We start from the raw sequence: 21,439 nt of genomic DNA on the forward strand, positions 1-21,439 counted from the left end.
TCATTAAAACTAAAACCAGATCAAATTTATGTACATAAAATTATAATACGTATTATACCTTTGTATTACTGTATATAATATGTTACTTATTTATTTATTTATTTATTTATTTATTTATTTATTTATTTATTTATTTATTTATTTATTTATTTATTTATTTATTTATTTATTTATTTATTTATCATTTTCACAACAGGCAAATGATTCCTTCCAACTCCTAGCTCTTTCCTAACTATGCTGTCAGACCAGAGACTTGACACCTTAAAAGCCATGGCCAGCACGTTGGCGACATTTTTATTATTATTATTATTATTATTATTATTATTATTATTATTATTATTATTATTATTATTATTATTATTATTATTATTATTATTATTATTATTATTATCAACAGACAGTAGATGATGCTCGGGAAGGAGAGCTACAAACATCAGTCCATGTTTGCTAATAACCTAAACAACAGATTGATATAAGTGTTCAGATCTCACCCGGCCATCTCTGCTCCAACCACTCGTATGTCCGACACAGACTGAGCGAAGTTGTCCGGTCCGGTGAGAGCTCCCCAGCCTATCATCAGGATGTTCACATCCTCCTGTTGACAACATGCAGTATATATATAAATTGTAGATACATCTCCAACACATGCAACTGTAATGAAAGAACTGTAAATGTAAATATCTCTAGAATTCGAACACAAAGTTTAGTCCACTTTAGTCAGTTCATGAGAGCGCAGGCAGAGTGCACTGATATGCCGTGAAGTGTATTGATAGTAATGTAGTCATTACCCATCAAATAATTAATTTCGTCTATAATACAGGTTGGTGGGAAACAACGTGAACCAGGTGCATGAGCATTAGAGGGTTGGCCATACTGATAAAGAATTTTTAAAAAATAATGTGATTTCATGCACCGTTGTCATTCTATCAGCTGTTGAAGTTAGCCAATCAGATCGCTTTAAATGGGCTTTGCCAGGCGGTGTTGCTAAATCTGCACGTGACTGAAGACCGGCTTGAGAGAAACCAAACCTTTGCCACGGGAGGGATTTGAACACGTAGCTCCGAGCTGAGATTATCGAGCCATAGAAATAACGTTTCGGGACATCGGCTGAAACCCACGGTATTTTTATATTCAATGCTGATTTCTCTGCATTTTAAAGAGGAAATTGCATTATTTTACATTTAACTAGTATTTATAACGTAGTAAATCTCAAAGAAACCTGCTTCTAAACTGAGTTTCCTAACAACTGGTCTACTAAATGAATCAGGAAAATCTGCATTATCCTGTCGGAGGAAAATCTAAAAATATCAAAATGACTTTCAGAGTTCTAACTCCCCTTAATACAAAAACATATTCAGAGAAACGTGAGCTATAATGAGAAGGAATGTGTGGAACGGAACCAAGTGATGGCAGTTCCCAGGTTACTTTACGGTAGTAAAACGTATCCACTTAAACCAAAGGACTAAAAAATACGACCAAGCGTGTTGGCTACGTGGTTTGAGTCATGCTGGTGCTGCACCCACGTAAAGGCCATCGGCGCTTCCTTCCCACTCCTATCCCTTCCCTATACCATCGTCGCTATCTGTGTCGGTGCAGCGTAAAGCAAATAGTACATAATAAAAAAGAAACCACTTTTCCCTTTCCGAAAATCAAATGATCATAAATATGTCTCCCGGTTACGACCATCCATCAGCGGCTGCTAATTTCAGATGGCAATCAGCCAAAAGACATACGTAGTCTGCACAGTTGCTAGGTAACATCACTGCCTGCACGGTTGCTATGGTTACATTTCCGTCACACGTTTAGTCGCGCCACGTTACACAAAATGTCATATAACCTCAGCCATAAGATGTATTTATGTCAAAAAGTCATATTTTCGACCCCACGCAACTTTGTATATAAGGGGCGTATGGCAACTGTATTTGGTCTCATCATCTTTGTTTTCCATCTTTATTTTATTAACTTTTCAAAATTACAAATCAATCAATAAAGTGAAGCATGGGAGTATAAAAAGAACTGAGAAATTTAAATATGTAGGGGAATGGATAGAACCTAATGGATTAGATAAAGAGGCGAATAGGGCAAGAATTAGGAAACTAGAATTAGGTAGCTTACAGGTTAACCCAGAACAGATACAACAAAAGACAATACCTTACAAGGCAAAACTTAGACACTACAGCACAGTGGTAAAGTCAGAGGGTCTCTACGCTTCAGAGATCCTGACAATGAATAAAAAGGGTGAGCTTCAAGATCTCAAAAAAAGGAGAGGGTAATCTTAAGGAAAATTTTAGGACCACAGAAAAATGCTGATGGGGAGTGGAGGAATAGAAAAAAAATGATAATCTCCACAAATACACCGAAAAAATGACTGTCACCATAAAATATTCAAGTAGATCACTGGACTGAAAGCTTCGACGAAGTGGGTAGAAGAGGTAAAAAGAGATACAATAAAAAGTGGACTTACAATGGATGTGATTCATAACAGAAAAGAATTTAGAAGCCGAGTGGACAGCATCAAAACATTCCAGGAGAAACCACCAAAATATAGACCCAAATTGGTCATATCTGAGAAAGAATGGAACATCAGAAGTGAAGGGATGAAGAGGTTCTGGGAGGAGACGGAAAAGAAGAAGAAGAAGAGAAATTCTTAAGTCAGTGCGATCCATAGGCGGCCAAATTCGGAAATAAGAAGAAGAAGAAAATCAACATGACAGTTTAAAGAAATGTAGTGAGCTGAAAACTACACTAATGCTCATTAAAAAACAGAACACCTTGAAAGACTAGAGATAGGAAGCTCAATAGTATGTTCTGCAGAAACGATTAGCATTTCAGTCACCTAGGTTCAGCATGTTACCTGTTGCATAGTAGGCACTGGGTCCTACATGGGCACTGACAGCTTGTTCCATGCGTGATGCCATCGACGCGTATAAGGCGCGAATGGCGTCCTGGGGTATAGCGATCCATACTGCATTCACCTGGTTCCACATTTCATCATTGGTGGTTGGCATTGGGTCACAGCGCCACACCCTTCGTTTCACCATTTCCCACACATTTTCGATTGGCGACAAGTCCGGTGATCGGGCGGGCCAGGGCAACAGTCTGACGTCTTGTGACAACAAGAGGCACGTGTTCGTGCAGCAACGTATGGTCGCGCATTGTCCTGCTGAAATATGGCGTCTGGGGTGTTGTACAGAAAGGGTATGACTACGGGTCGCAGGATGTAATTCACGTAGGTTAAACTGGTCGCATTGCTCTGGACACACACCAACTGTGATTTGTGATTGTACACAATAGCACCCCACACCATAAGGCCTTGAGCTTGCGCTGTATGTCTTGTGTGAATGCAGTCGATGTGATGCCTCTCCCCTTGTCTGGGGCGAACCAAAATGTGGCCATCATTTTCAAACAAATAGAACCTGGTTTCGTCCGAAAACACTATCTGCTGCCATTCTTGTCCCCAGCGACGTCGCTACATACACCGTTACAGTCTAGCATGTTTATTGACATTAGTCAAAGGTAGGCGGAGAAGTGGACGACACGCAGGTAACCCAGACCGTAATAAACGGCGACGGGCGGTCACTCCTGATAGTCTACGATGTGTTACACTGCTCCACTGTTGCACCAGAGCCGAGGAGGACCCAGATCTGTCCTAAATTCCATTCGGATGAGGTGTCGGCCTTCTCAAGGGGTGGTCTGAGTTGTGCGATCAGAATCCATCTCGTGGTGTTGTACGGCCTTCTGTGAACCATTATGTACACACCCGTTGCATTGCCAACACTTCGTCCTACACGAGCAGCAATTTCCCGGATGGATGTATCATGTTATCTCACGCCAATTACGTGCCCTCCTTCAAACTCACTCATTTAACGGTACGGTTTTCGCATACGTCTGCGAGGCATCCTGCACGTCTGCTCAAGTTACAGTGATTCATTACCTTCGGTGTATAACGACAACGAGAGTCGCAGGCACATTTTACTAGTCGGTGGTTGTGCGCCGAGATATCGATGTGGACCTAGAATCTGAGGGCTGACATGGTTCAAATGCTAATCATTTCTTCAAAACATATTAATGCACATGGCTTTCAAAATGAACTTCCTATCTCTAGTCTTTGAAGGAGTTCTGGTTTTTATGAGCACGAGTGTATAAGCACACCTAGATAACTGTAAGGACAAATTTAAAAAATTGTCATTTAAAAATTAAGTAAATGTTTCGAAAATTTCTCAATATTGCTGTTTTTCACCATTTCCCAACGAGTAGTCTTGATTGAGCTTATCAAGTCTTCAAGTCCACTCCTATCGTATTATGTTTTATTCCAATGCACTGCTCGTCTTGTACAAGACAAAGCTTTCAAATGGTTTCCATGAGAGAGGAAATGATATCTAGACGGTAAAACAACAGTCTCTTCAAAACTTTAGCTGTAAATGTTCAGTGTTTCAAGTGACATATTCGCTAACTGTACATGTACTTGCTATAACATCTCTTAGCCTGTCTGTTTACAAGCAAAAAGAGATCATTCGTTTTGTCGCTATGGCACTCCCAACTGTACCGAGTGAGCGTTGTCGAGCGGGGAGAGGTTGTATAATCGCGCTAAATTTATTGTCACATTTAGCTGCATCCTTAGTTTACCTAGTATTACCGGAATATCCAGTGTATCACTTATAGTTTGCCAGAATCAGGCTGATTTTCGTAACACCAGTTTTCCTGGCACGTCATCATATCAATACCGAGCATGGCCTGCCAAGACGATTGTTACCCAGCCTGTTAGCCTGCAAATATTGGACTATCACGTGACGAAGTCCTCAGCCGTATTGCTTGGCTTTCGTGACCGAGTCCGCTGTCTCTCATACAGCACTTCGGTGAACCTGTTTCCAGCTCTCAGCCCAGAATTAACCCTTGTCTAGTCGCGCGAAAATTATTACGTTACTAGTCGCGCACGGAGGTAACCTCCGGGGTTGAAAATGCGCGTCATTTTCGTCCTTTGAGATGTTGTTTTGCAGTATTCTTCGGTATAATTACAAAATCCTTTTAAGTACTTGTAGGTTATTCTTACACAGTTTGTTTGATCTACAAGCAGAATAATATAGACCCTAACTATGTCAATGATCTTATGATATTAAATTCGTGAGACTCGCCATTACCTACGGCGATCACATGACATGAAATATGAAATAATATTTTTCGAAAATAAGTTTAGAAAAACAAAACAACAAGGTCATCGACCTCCAAAATAAATAATTATGGACTAAACTATGGGGTAATTTACTTAATCGCACACGGATGAAACGTCCGGGTGATCTCACTCGTCACAACAACGATCCCACACTCGCACACAGGATGCACGATCGCGCCGAAATGGTAGCAGGACGAGTCCAAATGAACAAGGAGAAAGGTATAGGGGTGGGGAGACCCGCAGTTCAACTGGGAAGTTGAGTACCGTGCAAAGTGTAATCGGCCCGGAGGAAATCTCCGTGAGCGACTAATTAAAGGTTAACATCCCTACATGGTTGAGAATAGGAACTGGGGCCTTCATGTTGGGGTCAGACACTCTTCCCGGCTGCCCAAACCTGAAATATTACGCTATAATATTGATGGTAGAAATGAAGTACCTAATATCAGTGCAATGGTACACAAGACTAGATATTTTCCTAAATTATGAGAGATGAACTGAATATCACCCCCATAACGACAATTCTCACTGATGATTATCGACAGAGATCGGGAGAATACTTTATTTCCTACTGTGACGTAATTGCCAACTTCTCGTACCCAAAAGAGTACGGAAAATGACACTTTCCACACGGTTTTATCACAAATAGTCTATGATTGGTTGAACTCCTGTTTACAGTAATGTAAACACGGATAGTACGAGAGATCATGAATCAAGGAACATAAAACTTAACCATGTTTATTTTTTCTCCGCCTGATAACAGCACTGTGTTTCCGTACTCATCTACAGCAGAAAATGTAGTCTCTGCATTACTAACTCAAGTAATGTGCCTCCAGCACAATACTGAGTAATATATAGGTTAATGCATTTCCAGCAGGTAAATATCGCATATAGCATAGTAAATAATTAAATTCGTATTACCTTCATTAATGCAGGACCAGAGGACAAGGCTTACGACTCTGGTAGCTTAGTGGACAGTTCGCTGATTCAAATAACATTAATTTCTATGTTTTATAACAACATAACCTTATGTACACTCCTCGTACGTCTTTCATAGCAAGACACGAACAAAAATCAAGATATTTTTTACAATATCTGAAGCCATCTCTTTTCATTTTCGACTGAATTTAACTGTTAGGTTCTCCAGTCTTCTGAAACTAACTTTGAGTAATAAATGTATAAAGTACCTGCAAGGAAACATATGGTAACAGTATTAAACCCGCCTAGTGTTAACTGCACTTTTATCCCGTTGACTTTATTTTAGTTCGTGTTGCGAATTTTAATATGTTATTTTAACTTATAACTTGAGTTATATATATATCATTACTTCCAGGCAATGACTTACTCCTTTGTCACCTGTATTTGCTATTATTCTGTTAGAAATAAGGCATTGCGAATTAGGTCCACTGATTGTTTTAACCTCATTTTTCATCACCATTTTTCTTTACCTCCAGTCAGTGGATATATTTTAAAATTGTAGTTGTCATATCATATCATGTCGTCCATCTCGTTTCATCAGGGGCCGATCACCTTCGATGTTAGGCCCCTTTAAACAACATGCATCATCGTCATCATCATCAGTATTAAACCCAAACAAGAAACAACTTAATTAAAATAGAATGGTATGTTTCGCCCTTGAAAGAACATCATCAGGTTCGATAAAATCACACTCAAATATTTAGAAATGTATAAACATTTATGTTTCTTTCTGTTTAAATGCTTGAAACCTGGAACTTATCTAAATGACTTCCTCTTTCCTCCCCTTGCAAGAATTTCTGAAGAACTTACCAGTTTAAACAAATTAAAATAAAAAATAAAACGTTAATGAATGGACGTTTTCTCACTGAACGTACTGTAAAGTACAGTATGATTTGCGCCGTGACGAAACAAATTTATAATTAAATTAATTTAATTTTTAAAAAGTAAGTTAACCATAGTGATAAAAGAGGAGAGATATACTGAAAGTCCTGGGAGATGGAAAATATGAACCCGAAGCAGGTTACAAGCCTAATCATTACATTGTAAAGAAGAAGAAGGAGAAGAATATTTGATCATGTTCATTCCTCAAATGAAATGGAATGCTATAAGCAAAGTGGTAATATTACCTTCTTTAGAATGGCTTCCCTCATGTCAAGCAGGAAGATGTTATTGATAAATCCGTCATAGCCATGAGGGATCATAATTATCTTCTTTTCAATGTTCAGCTGATTGAGGTTTCCCAACGCTTGTTTCCGGTAGATTAAAATTCCGTCTTGAAATCCGGTCTTCCTGCGAAGTAACAGAGGAATATATATTAAAACACTGTGGATACGAAAAGAATTTCCTAGCAACTATTTGGTTTGTTTCAAAGAAAAGCGAACAAGACTGCAATTTTATGTGATCTCCAGTCTTAAGTGGAATCTGAACCACAAGGATGTAACTTCTCATTTCAAGCATTTTACATGCACTGGCCGAGAATTGAGCAATAGAAGCTAGTTAAAACGCCAGTCGGCTATCACGCCCCCCTGGTTCTCATCAGTCTGGTGTATTACTACAACAACCGGAAAGCTGCACATAATAATAATAATAATAATAATAATAATAATAATAATAATAATAATAATAATAATAATAATAATGGCCTTAAGAGTTTCCAAGAAAAGCCGAAGCTGAAAAAAGGGAAAGCGTGGACCGAAGAAAGAAAGAAAGAAAGAAAGAAAGAAAGAAAGAAAGAAGCAACACCGGCAACGAATGCGGGAGTACTGGGCAAATGTTAAAGCCCGGGCAGGAGACAGCTGAAATGCCGTGATCTCTTGTTGGCTGAAACGAACGATTGAATGAATGAATGAATGAATGAATGAATGAATGAATGAATGAATGAATGAAAGGACTTGATGGTCTGTATAAAAACAGCTTTAGCGTTTACATTAAGAAGTCTTTCAAAACGTGCTTAACACGTGGTGAGTCTAAACCTCTCTCGAAATCATTAAACCATTGACAGGGAGGAAAATTATATTCACAATTTCTTTCTGTGATGTCATTCAAGATTTTTAAATCCCCCACTTCGATATCCAGCTTGTTCTTACTCTGTGGAAAATCCAGGGATTTTTCATGCGATTTATGATGAAATTATTATTTTTTAATCTGTACATCACTAAAAGTAGATTAACAGACCGGACCTAATGCTTTAATAAATTTCTATTCCACTTCCAAATCATGACAGCGGCATCCCATTCATCTGAAATGTGTGTTTGCTGTAGGCATTTATACACCGAGCACCATTAAATATGATCTTCTTTTTTGAATGTTTTAAACTGTTGCACCACAGCCTGCTCGACTCCTGGAATGCTTCCTTCCTGTCGCTAATAGCATTTCGAACTTCCTTTGTAAGAATGTCCAGTACATCACTATCGAAATTTGACAGTATGTCACTGTTTACCTTAGAAACCAAATACGTTCTCAAAATTTGGGTAAAAATCTTCATAGTACGTTGGCTACAAAAGAAATAATATTCCAGTAAAATGCGTGGGAAATCGAGCACTTTTAAAACTGATTGAAACTATCAAGCTAGAAGAAATGAAGCTTTAAACTGCTTGCTTACTTCCTGCCCACTGTATTTCACAGTCGCTATATGTGCGATCAGAATATCATAGAGATCGTATAGGTTAAACGAAAGCATAATTAGAGACTAATTCTTTGAGGAGCGTATTATTTATTTATCGCACGATGCTTACGTTAGAAATGTGTAAAAAATGAATTGCAAGTGTTAAAATTTCAAGTAGGTCAGTCATCATTTTTCCAGCCCCGTGGTGTAGGGGTAGCGTTCCTACCTCTCACCCGGAGGCCCTGGGTTCGATTCCCGGCCAGGTCAGGGATTTTTACCTAAACCTGAGGGCTGGTTCGAGGTCTACTCAACCTACGTGATTAGAATTGAGGAGCTATCTGACGGTGAGATAGCGGCCCCTCTCTAGGAAGCCAAGAATAACGGCCGAGAGGATTCGTCGTGCTGACCACACGACACCTTGTAATCTGCAAGCCTTCGGGCTGAGCAGCGGTGGGTTGGTAGGCCAAGGCCCTTCAAGGGCTGTAGTGCCATGGGGTTTGGTTTGGTTTCAGTCATCATTTTCCTCCCATTGGTGCAAGGTCCGTAGATATTCTATAGCTAGAGCCTTACACAAATGCGGATATCCGCGAAGTTAGTGTCTTGGCGGATGCAAACTGTATGCGAGTGCGGACAATTTTGCTGATAACCTATTGTGCCCTTTTCAAGGCATGCGTGGCAGTAATCCTCTTGTAGACTCTTGCCTCGGTTGCTGCTGAAAAATAAAAATACTCACCGCTCACGTAGACTTTTACCTCGGGTGCTGTGCGTCCATTGTTTCCTCGTACTAGGGCTGATGTGGGGGGTGGGGTGGAAAGAAATAACTACGGGTCAAGCTAGCTACAGATAACTTTACCCAAGACTGATTCAAATTAAATGAATAGAATTTATTAACAAAAGCAAACGAAATTAAGCAAACCTTTAAATTTTAACTTTAATTGCAATAAACAGAATTAAGTGAAAATAATTAACAAAATAACTGGATTTAATGGGATTAACTAGGAAAAGAACTCCTGGATTCGTTTAAATTAAACAAACAACCAAATGGATTAATTCCAAATTAAACAACAAAACAAAATGGATTAACACAAACTTGTCGAAAGGACGCTAATGCAATAAAGTCTACTAAAAATCTTCTAGCAATCTAGGCTAGACTCATACTATTACAAATTCAAGTCTCAAATTGACATTACAACCTGATTTAGAATCAATTGAAATGAAATAATTAACCAATCAATTAGTATTTAGCTGCGACAACTCAAATAGTTACATAACTTCACACTCTCAAATCATGAACCTCCAAACTGGTCAAACAACTCAAATGTTACCTAGAAAATAATTTTAAATCAAAATTTAGACTATGAACGTACTGTTCTCCAGTTGAGACCTTACTTCTCTTATTATTGTTATAAACCTCGACACACTATTATCTCCAAGTGGCTGAAAGTTACCTCTTATGGCTGTCTTTATTCTTAAATCACCTTGTTAAATTGTATTTTGCGGCATTAATTTATATCAGCATGCAATCCAAGGTCGGTTCATTTGCATGATTCAATCCTAATTTACGTAAATTTGTAGTGGTGACCATTCCGTCTATTTTGCAGTGCCTTTTGTAGCGTAAAGAACATTCTGTGATTCATAGACGACTGTCCTTGTAATCCTACTAACTATAAACAATTCTACTTGAAATTCATATTTACAAATATTACACAACGCTGTCAACATATTGTTCATTAAAAACAAAGGAAAATCAAACACACAGACAAGCCTAAACTACGCCTATAATGAATTCAATTAAATGATCTGATATCCGCGTACCTTCCACGCGAACTGGTTTTAATCACGGTTAATCAAATTGGGTTATTATTACTGAATAAACAAGTCCTCGCGCTATACCAAAACAAATTAAGTCCATGATTAATTAAACTCACACGGTTATAATTTTACTGTTACCTTTGACAGACGCTGAAGTGCTATTGGTGGCAATCAATCTAAGTAATTCATTTACTCATAACACAAAATTTTAATCTAGAAATTAAATCATTTCCTCGACAATCACAACATAACTCCTGTCCCATTGCTAGCTCGCTCAACGGTTTCGTGATTTATCTCGGCCCCTTCATTGGAGTATCTCTGAGTATCTCATCATCCCGGCTATATTTTGTGTATTCAACACTTTCCTTCAGTTATCTTTATCGACGTAGACCTGAGCTCCAATTCACCTGAGCTAATAAGTTCACTAGCACATCCAGCCTTTCCTTCTCATACATCTTTCAACGTAGATTTGAGCTCCCTTTACTTGAGCTAATAACGTCATTTCCTATATTTCTCTCATTATTTCAACGTAGACTTGCTGTAATTCACTTGAGCTAAGTAACTTCACAGATTCACTTTGTGGTCCTCTTAACCATAAGACGAAATTCATTTGATATACGCTACGTGGTCCCCTAGACTCTATTCTTTTACTTCTTAATTATATTCAGGGATTCGATTTCATACTTGTAGTCATCTTTCCATATTTCATTCCGGGCCTCTAGATAACAATACATTTCAACATGTCTGTCTCGGCCAGTCAGCAATGGTTCCTTACTTAAACCTGTAATATCATTCTATATTTAAAACATGATTGCCTGCCAATAGACTTAAGCTCTCCAGCCCATTTACATCAAAATCGTGAAATCTATCCGTTTATCTTCAAAATTTGGATTATTATTATTATTATTATTATTATTATTATTATTATTATTATTATTATTATTATTATCTCCAGTCGGTCAGCAATAATTATGGATTTAACTTAACCCTGTGGTCAATTAATTATCTGATTTACAACAATTATGAAGACTTGTATCATTGAAAGACTTAAGATTGACTTTTACTTCCTTCTCCTTTATTATTATTATTATTATTATTATTATTATTATTATTATTATTATTATTATTATTATTATTATTATTATTATTATTATTCACACATTGAAACTGATAATTTAATTAATTTATTCATTTGGCTGTACATAGCTCAGATTTTTTAAAAATAATGGTATTTCTGTATTGGTCATATCCACGATAAGAAGGAAATGGAATTTTTAATTTTTCTTCATGTCTGTCTGTCTGTCTGTCTGTACGCGCATCACGAGAAAATAGCTGGAGAATATTTAGTGAAAATCGGTATGTAAAGTCGGAAAGTAAGGCAATACAATCTAGTCTATAAATGATTTTACCGAGCTCGATAGCTGCAGTCGCTTAAGTGCGGCCAGTATCCAGTATTCGGGAGATAGTAGATTCGAACCCCACTATCGGCAGCCCTGAAAATGGTTTTCCGTGGTTTCCCATTTTCACAGCAGGCAAATGCTGGGGCTGTACTTTAATTAAGGCCACGGCCGCTTCCTTCCCACTTCTAGCCATTTCCTGTCCCATCGTCGCCATAAGTCCTATCTGTGTCGGTGCGACGTAAAAGCAACTAGCAAAAAAAGAGAAAGGTTTTAACCACTCTGGGTGAAATGCCAGTTTAGGGGAAACCTAATATGTATTTCTCAAATATCTATGTTATTATTGGATCTATACGTAATAAGTTACATAAAATACAATTTTTAGATCATTTATATCCTATACATGTTTGCCATACCGGCTATAGTAACCGAGATTTTCGTGATTTACATGCTTGTTGCGTAGTCCATATTAAACCCCCGAGCTACGAGTAAATGTCTCGACCGAATTGAACGAAAATCGGCATATAAAGTCGGGAAAAAGGCACTACGATGTGGGCTATAAATGGGTGAAATTGTAGTTTAGGGGAAGGCCTAACCTTCAATTCTCAGATGAACCAAGATTGTTGTTGCTTAGTCCATAGCAACAACGAACACAGTTAACATGAAGATGTTGTTAATTCGCGTTAACTGGCGATGTGGTGGTTTCTTTTGCGATTGTATAAGGTTATGGTCATCAGTCCAAATCGACAAGGATAATTGTGAAGATGACTACGGAAATGGGAAAATGAGTCACAAAGGAATGATCGCTTGAAGAATAAAATAAGAGGAAGTCATGAAAGGAGGAGGAACTCCCTTTATATTCGATGCGCTGATTTCAGAGGGTCGGAAGAAAAATAAATGTGAGGGCCTACAATATTGAAAGCCCATACAACTAATCAACAATAGCATTGCATTGGTTATTGTTTGTCGTGATGCGCTCTGTCTCTACTGCTGCCGCATATGTCAGAGATGGCGTTACTGCTGCGTAGAGATACTGAAAGACAACGTAGCAGTTACTTTGTCACAGTTACATGCCTGTCGCTGTTACAAATGTAACAGTTACATGCCTGTCACTGTTACAAATGTAACGAGGACAAAAATATCGGTTTACCGTGTAAGGACAACAGAACAACGTACTAGTGAAAACAGTAACTGGGAAGTGAGAACTGTCACTAGTAACAGTGTATAATATACTCTATAGTGTATTTGTTTAAGTTGCTGCTGTCATCTGGTAACTAAAGTGTAAACTGTTACGGCATATTAGGGGTAATCGTTGAATCATACATCGCGCAGGGCTATCTACATTATAATATTATTGTACGTTTCACCCGTTTAATTTTTCTTGTACCATAAATAAATTAGTACGCTAACTTTCCATATTGATATTATAGATAACATAACATTACTTCATTTTACTTAATCAGTCCTCTTGTACCGGATTGTGTTGAGGTTTGGCAGACTGATAATCATGTTTTCTTGTCTTCTATCCTTGATCGGGGCATTGTCAAACTCATTCCTCTGTATTTCAGAAAAGACGCTATGTTGTCTTCTCATTTCATCCGTTGCCTGCCTCTCGTTAACTTTATAACCAATAGGAATGTTTGTTTTGCTGCACCGACTTTCAACAGCGTAGTGATGCGTGCGCGCATGTGCGAGTGGATGAATGGGACTTCGCAACACAGCTGTAAGGAGGCAAGCTTGAAGCCGTGACCATTTAAAAGGTGAGTAACGTTGGACGTTATTTTTAACTGCTACTTTTCACAGTTACTTTATTGTAGCAGTGGCAGATGTAACAGTTACACAAAAGTAACCGTTTGTCACACCTCTACTGCTGCGTGCTACATAAGCTAAGGGAGTTAGCTACTCGAATAGAACAGCCTGCCTAAATATTGGCGGGAAGTAACTGGGAAGGGTAAGTTTCTTTTATGTTTAGCATGCAATTCCTCTGGTTCACGCATGGTCTGATACCTACTGGTATGCGACACACTGGTTCACCACAGTTTTCCAGCTATTCTTGTCCATGATATTATACGTGTTCTTGTTTTAAGAATTGGGAGATTGCTCACTTCACGTACATCGGCAGAGCAGTGTTCAGGGTCATTCCAGCTGTGGATCGTGGCATGGTTTGAACGAGAGCGTAGTACAGTACTGTTCGTGAAAAGTGAGAAACTTTATCGCTTTGAATTTGATCGAGCATTGCTTTTAACCGCGACATTCCAGTCTGTTAATATTGTATTGTAACAATAATACTGAAGACATTGTTTTATTTTAATTGGAATAAGCTTTGGTGTAGTGTCTCCTTTTCTTCTCTTCTTCGATTCTATTGCCTCCCTAATAATTGCCTTTATGCCATTATAATGAAAAACTTCCAACTCAGTTGTGACTGGCAGTAGTCAAGGGGACCTGCGATCATTATGAAAACTCCTCAACTAGATTGTGGCTGGTAATAGGCAAGAGGGCCTGCCAATACAATTAAAACTCCCTAAAATGGTCTTCACATGAGAAACGACCTGTGGCGACCTTCCCGTCGTGTTTCTCCAGTAACGCTAAGAGCTATGTAATAAAATCTTCTTCACAACGTGTATACTACTTCATTTAGAAATCTGTATGCAATGTAGAATTTCGTAGCGAAGCCCGGGTACCTCAGCTAGTTTCTAAATAATGAAGTTAATTTTCATTCAGGTATACTCTTATTTTTGCTTGTGGTTAGGTGACCCTTGACAGTGGTATGAGGGAATGGTGATATATAAAGAGCCTCGGTGCCATAAAGCCGTAAATCTGACCTGAGCCTACCTGGCTCCTGTCCGCAATTAACGGAAGGAAAGAATAAAGCTCAATTCGTCTGTAGTTTTCGCAAGAGAAAATCTCCCATAAACCTGTGACTGTAGGGGGTCTGGTGCCAGTATCCCGCTCATTGTATTGTGTTAACAGATCCATCCGCTTCAATAACTTGGGTATAATATACTGTATTTAAATATTTACAAAATGCGCTGATAACCATTCGGAGATGCGGATCATGCGAATAATATTTTGTATACCCGCGCAGCCCTGTCATTAAGCTTCCCCAAACGGCCAAAGAATGATGACTGGGAGCATTCAGTCATGATATGCCTGGCACTTTGCTTATCAGCGCCACAGTCCCATCAATATAGGGCAGAGATAATCCATCCAATACTGCAGCGAATTTTGTTAAGCTTCATCCAGGAAACGGCAGGTAGATGGAATGCAATTGATTTCGAAAATGGATCATTAATGGCAAGTAAACCACCAGGGGAAAGTTTTGACCATGAGTCTGCGCAAATAGACGATGGACGAAGGTGCCAGAGGGTATTGCGATGGATATTCTAGCCATGTGCAGTAAATGAGGTAGGCTTCAGAAAGAATGTTGCGTATCTGAAATGATTTACAGTGTGGTAATTTTTGAGTATGTCTGTACGGTGATCTAATCTTCTGAAATTAAGATAGAGACCGAGACTTCACTGCAAAGTTTCATTTTTATATTTTTTTAGAATACGCTTTTCGTCACACCGACACAGAGAGGTCTTTTGGTGACGATGGAATAGGAAAGGGCTAGGAGTGATAAGGAAGCGTCCGTGGCCTTAATTAAGGTACAGCCCCAGCATTTGCTTGATGTGGAAATGGGAAACCACGGAAAACCATCCTCAGGGCTGCCGACAGTGGGGTTCGAACCCACTATCTCCCGGATGCAAGCTCACAACTGCGCACCCCTAACCGCACGGCTAACTCGCCCGGTCTACAAACTTTTAATTCACTCTTCAATAGTGAAATTTCCAAAGAAATGGAAGTATGCAATCTTTATAGACTTTGTGCCTCTAAATTGAAAAATGACAGTAGAGATTGTCAGCCGTGTTTTTCGTGTTGTATGAGGAATAGTCGCCGAAATCACGTGTGAATGCTGAAGGAGGTTGTCATGCGTATCACACTGCCAGACGTATGGAGCAAACCGACATATCATGTAACAGTCAGATACGTTTGTTTGTTGCTTGAAAAGTTCAAACTTCTTTCACGAGGACACATGAGTAAGTTTTAATGCTGGGGCTATACCTCAATTACGGCCACGGCTGGTATCTTCCCAATATTAGCCCTTCCCCATCCTTCCATCGCCGAAAACCATGTATGTGTTAGTGCGACGTAAAACAAGTAGTAAAAAAGTACGTCTTTAAGAAATTAGAGCAGCAAGTTATATAAATTACGGAATTGCGCAATCATTATAGAGTTGGGTTTAGACGAATCACTTCAAGATGGGTGCCAAGAATTGTGAATCCTCAATATTTATGTGGCAGATTCTGGGACGATGTGTATTAGTGAGGTTAAAAGTTACTGCCCGAACTTCACGAACGAGCTTTTCCCACTTGTATAGTTCAGCCTTCGATCGTGTAACAGTGCTGAACTGTCAACGCAAGATTTATACATCTTTAACATCTTCACATGCTAAAATTTGAATATTTATGCGAATAATCACGTTTTGCGAAACAGACACGTTTAGATCTTGTTCACTGATTGTGTGAACAATAATACATGCATCACGTAGCTGTTAGCTTCCATTTGGGAGATAGTGGGTTCGAAGATGATTTTCCTGGGTTTCCTATTTCCGCACCAGGCAAATGCTGGGACTGTTCCTTAATTAAGGCCACAGTCGCTTCCTTCCCACATTTAGCCTTTTCCTACCCGTCGTCGCCATAGGACCTATCGGAGTCGGTTCAACGTAAAGCAAATTGTAAAATAATAATAATAATAATAATAATAATAATAATAATAATAATAGTTGATATCGTGATCACAGCCAATTCTAAAGTCTTATTTACAGTTACACCACCTTCGTATCAATGTTTTCTTCTACAGAGCAGTGCATTTGGAGTTGTAACTAAAATTCAGCATCATCACCATTTCCTCCCATAAAGTCGCATCAGTCTTCATTTTCTTGCATACTCTCTAAAGGATCAAGAGCTCAATATCAGACACAAGGCTTACATTTCATGTTAGAATATACTGCACATTTAATTTTAGTACAGCTGATATTATTCAGTTGAGTGCTTGGTTCATTAAGTCCTTTGAATAGGTTATTCTTTTTCATTTAATGATCCCCAAGTAATCAACTTATCTACACTGTAATGCATTTTCGCAGTGTTCGCCTGTCTGTTTGACAGACATGATTGATTGGACGGTGACAGTATAACTGTTGGTTCTAATCAGCTAAACCTGGTTCTTCTACTTAAATTTCAGTGAAATTTTCTTTGGTAGATATGCAGTTACGTAGAGAAAGTCCTTCAGGACAGTATGAAGATACCCATATGTGTCCGGAAAACAATTACAGGAAACAGAGAAGCCATCAAGTCGCTGCTCTGTACTGAACCGGCCTACTACACTGTTCTATTTCATCTGTCAGTAGGATAGTGTCACGGCTAAAAACACAAAATGCTTTCAAATCGCAGGAGTACAGTTTTCAATATAGTTCAAAATCCTATTTCCTAACCATTTTTCGAGCTTCGGAGACGCTGAGATGTTGGAAATTTTATCCCACTGTGGTTCTTTTACGTGCTAATAAATTTGCAGGCATGAGACTGGCGTTTTGAGCACCTTCAAACAAAATCTGTCTCATCTGGGATCAAACGTGCTAACTTGAGCTCAGAAACCAAGCGCTCAACCACCTGAACCACTCATACCGGTACAAAGAAAGCATGCTTTCTGGAAGAATAAAATGATATGTGGTATTGACGTAAAGTCAAACTCCATAAAAGGCTTTAAGTGGTCACCAAGCAGTTCAACGACCTGTTCAGGTTTATCAGCGGATCTGGCCCATGCCAAGTGGACACTTGGTACCTATATCATATTAGAACCCTACCGTCAGCTCGAAACAGCTGGCAGAGACTCATCCGACGAAGCTACTTCTTGTATATAGTCGATCATATCTTTGTACAATGTCATTAGCTGAAGAACCAGAAGAAGGGAAGGAAAAAGAAGAAGAATGGACATCATTGTATTCAAGTAATTTCAGTCGTAGAATTTTCAGCTTTTCGCCCCAGTAAGGCAGGAAGTTCATGAGTTGGATTTCCATATTTCTCCAAGACACTGGCGGCTAGAGGCGAAACGCTGGTAATTTCACGCTTGAAAAGGCAAGAGCTCGAATACGTAGGCAAGTCAATAATTTCTGCAATTTTTCACTAATTGTCTTTAGGTTGGCTCTATGGTGTTGCGTGTTCACCAGCCTCTAGATGGCACCGTTGTCTAGGTCTGTGGTAGGTTTCAGTACATCTTGCGCTGCTGCGACGTAAAGATAGCCCGCCACTTTCTGTTTGCACCAAGGAAGAACCATGGCTAATGTGCATGGTTTTCCACGTCATCAACAGTCACTCGTCTGTTATTCAGAGTCATATCACGCACTTGTTCAATATCGGCATCAGTTACGGCTGCAGATGGACGCCCGAATCTTTCCTCATCCTTCACGCTCGTACGACCCCTTTTGAACTGTTCATTCCACTGGTAAATACTTCGCTGTGGCAAAACATTGTCCCCGTATTCTTCTGAAGGTCTTCTATGAATTTCCGCTCCTGGTACACCCTCAGACCACAAAAAACGGGTTACAGAAAGCTGTTCTTCCTTGGTGCTAACAGAGAGTGGCGCGGCCATCTTTACGTCGCAATAGCGCAAGCTATACTGATCTGATTTGATCATACTCTGTTGGTAAAAAAGAACGAGCATATTAAATCAAAGTGGGGAGGATGTAGTCATAAGGGGGAAATATTCTTAAGTGTATCTGGCATGTCGTAACACTGAATACTGCCAGCTATACTTGTAGACTTAGCTACCTGTTGAAAAGCGTTATGCTATTGTTGAGTTCCTGAGGTGATCTCGGTGGTGGCGCAATCTTGGGAGTGAAAAATGTGTTGTTCTCCCTGTCCACTGTCCTGTTCCAAGGATATCCTGTTGAGAAGCAGCCCACTTCGGGGTAACATACCTGGTAACTCGGATCTGAAAACAATGAACAAACACAAATGTTCTGAAGTGATTAGACTAAACAAGACTTCCAACCTCGGAAGAAATAGCTGTAAACGCACTTATTTCTTTATCATTCTATTATACTGTATATTTCGCTTAATCATACTATGGAAATAGGAATGAAAAATAAGGGAGCACAGATCATTGTGCCGTACTAGGCATAATGAATTGCCTTGTGATGAAGAGCACAGTCTCAGTATTGGATAACATGGGCTACAAACGTGAATTAATTAACACAACATACAAATAAATAAACACAGAAATTACAAAAAGCCTGTAGAATCACATGGAACAGGTACAACAAAAAATCAATATCTCAGAATGCTAAATACTGTAAATACTATAATACTGTAATTAAGCCTGAAGCACTATACGCATCAGAAACCTTGATCATTGGAGGCAGATCACTAACTAAAACAACAAGAAATAAAAAATCTTCACAAATATGTTTGGCCCAGTACGCACAGAAATTATACACAATTCAGCTTATGTCAATACCTCTAACAGATTTTCTAAATCCGGAATCTATAGATTCAAGTGTAATGACTGCAGCGCCTCTTACGTGGGACAAACAGGACGTAGCTTCACTACCAGACATTCAGAGCACGTCAACGCAGTAAGATATAACAAGTTTTCTGCTGTAGGCCAACACATTCACGACGCTAATCATAAGCTCACTGACATAGAACATAACTTCAAAATACTTCAAATAGCAAACAAAGGGCCAGTTATGAATATTGTCAAAAATTGTTTCATTCATTGCGATCAATATTTCAACCCTAACTATAATTTTAATGAAATTTCCGAGAAATCTAATATTGTTCTTGATCTCTTAATCAAATGGTTAAAAATATTAGACCTCCTAAAAACAACTCTATATTTCAAACCATACGTAATATATCTCCTCATCAGTTACTCCCACTACCACATCCCTCCGCTCCACTTTAGCTCTCTGACAGTTGCTCCGCTTCTACCCCTCCCCTCTCCTCCCCTACGCCTTGGCCCGAAACCTCAGGAGCTCTCCTGAATTATACCAGAATTCTGAGAAAATGTTAGAAAAAGATGACTGAAATTTTATGGCCGTACTCAAATAATGGACTTCCTAAAAATATATTTAATTATGTCTCCTCAATAAAAGTCAAGAATAATTGGATAACTGTAATGGAAAGAGACCTTTAAGAAATCAGTATATTCTTCTTATTCTAATTCTTATTCTTCTACTACTACTACTACTACCGTTTTACCACCTCTGTGGGGTTGCGGGTGCAAACTGTGTCGCACATGTGTATTTGGGCCTGTTTTACGGCCGGATGCCCATCCTGACGCCAACCCTATATGGAGCGATGTAATCACTATTGCCTGTTTCTGTGGCGGTTGGTAGTGTAATGTATTGTGTGAATATGAAGTGTTGGGACAGACACAAACACCCAGTCCCCGGGCCAGAAGAATTAATCAGAGGCGATTAAAATCCCCGATCCGGCCGGGAATCGGACCCGGGAACCTCTGAACCGAAGGCCTCAACGATGACCATTCGGCCAATGAGTCGGACTTCAAGAAATCAGCATAAAAAGTGAAATTATGTGGTTTGGAACGTTGGTGAACAAATATCATTTTGCTGAAAAACGCAAGATTAGAACCACCTCTGCACTGACGGAAGAACGGCGAGAGGGTGAAGACATTCTGGGAAGAGAAGAAAGCAAATTAATCTGCTAAGTACAACCGCCCTCCTTAGTTAGGCACAACGATGTGGGAAAGAACACAGAAATACCATAGCATATCAAGACGACTTCTGGTCAGCCAGGTGGCCTACAGATATTCGAGTGACACGTGTCTAGCGTGATATCCTCAATTTTTGGTTGGGTTCTTCGACCGAGTCCACTGCATTTCATATCAGCCTGCTCCTCAGTTGGTCTCGCGAGACTGAGTGAGCCACACTCCAGCAGTCAGCCCAAATATACCTGTATGTACTGTAACGGTTCAAATCCCGTTACAAGGTAATATCTGTATTTTATTATTATTATTGTATTATTATCATTATGTCCGTATTACTATTATTTTATCTGTGAGATTACTATTATTTTGTTATAATTATTATTCAATTCCATTATGCAATGCTTGTCGCTTGCGTATTTGTAATTGAGTGTATCCATATATACGTATATGTAGATTAACATTAAATACCTGTACAGTGAGAGTTTCGATATATCAGATGTGGATGTGACGTTGTTATATTGTACAATACTGCTGACATTTCTGCCAAGTCATGGCTACGTCATCGTGAGCTTTTAGCAATGCGCTCAGAGACTCAGCCGCCCCAGGGGATTTCACCAGTACATGCAACAGTTTGAGGCGTTGTGGGAGTATGTCATTGTTATTTCTGGAGATTACGTAGCTGTGTCAACAAACGTCTATAAAAGGTGGCTA

General features: G+C 39.1%; 1 protein-coding gene across 1 annotated transcript in view; it reads right to left on the reverse strand.

Moving 5' to 3' along the window:
- LOC136875627 (phospholipase A1) overlaps window positions 1-21,439 on the reverse strand; it is a 79,026-nt gene that overhangs the window by 43,227 nt on the left and 14,360 nt on the right. The window contains exons 2-4 of the mRNA XM_067149168.2: window positions 18,826-18,988; window positions 7,273-7,435; window positions 492-595 (exon numbers count right to left, since the gene is read on the reverse strand). Coding sequence (XP_067005269.2) covers window positions 492-595; window positions 7,273-7,435; window positions 18,826-18,988 — 430 coding nt within the window. The remainder of the gene's footprint in view (window positions 1-491; window positions 596-7,272; window positions 7,436-18,825; window positions 18,989-21,439) is intronic.

The sequence above is a fragment of the Anabrus simplex genome, chromosome 6 (assembly GCF_040414725.1).
Source record: "Anabrus simplex isolate iqAnaSimp1 chromosome 6, ASM4041472v1, whole genome shotgun sequence".
NCBI classification, from domain to species: Eukaryota; Metazoa; Arthropoda; class Insecta; order Orthoptera; family Tettigoniidae; genus Anabrus; species Anabrus simplex.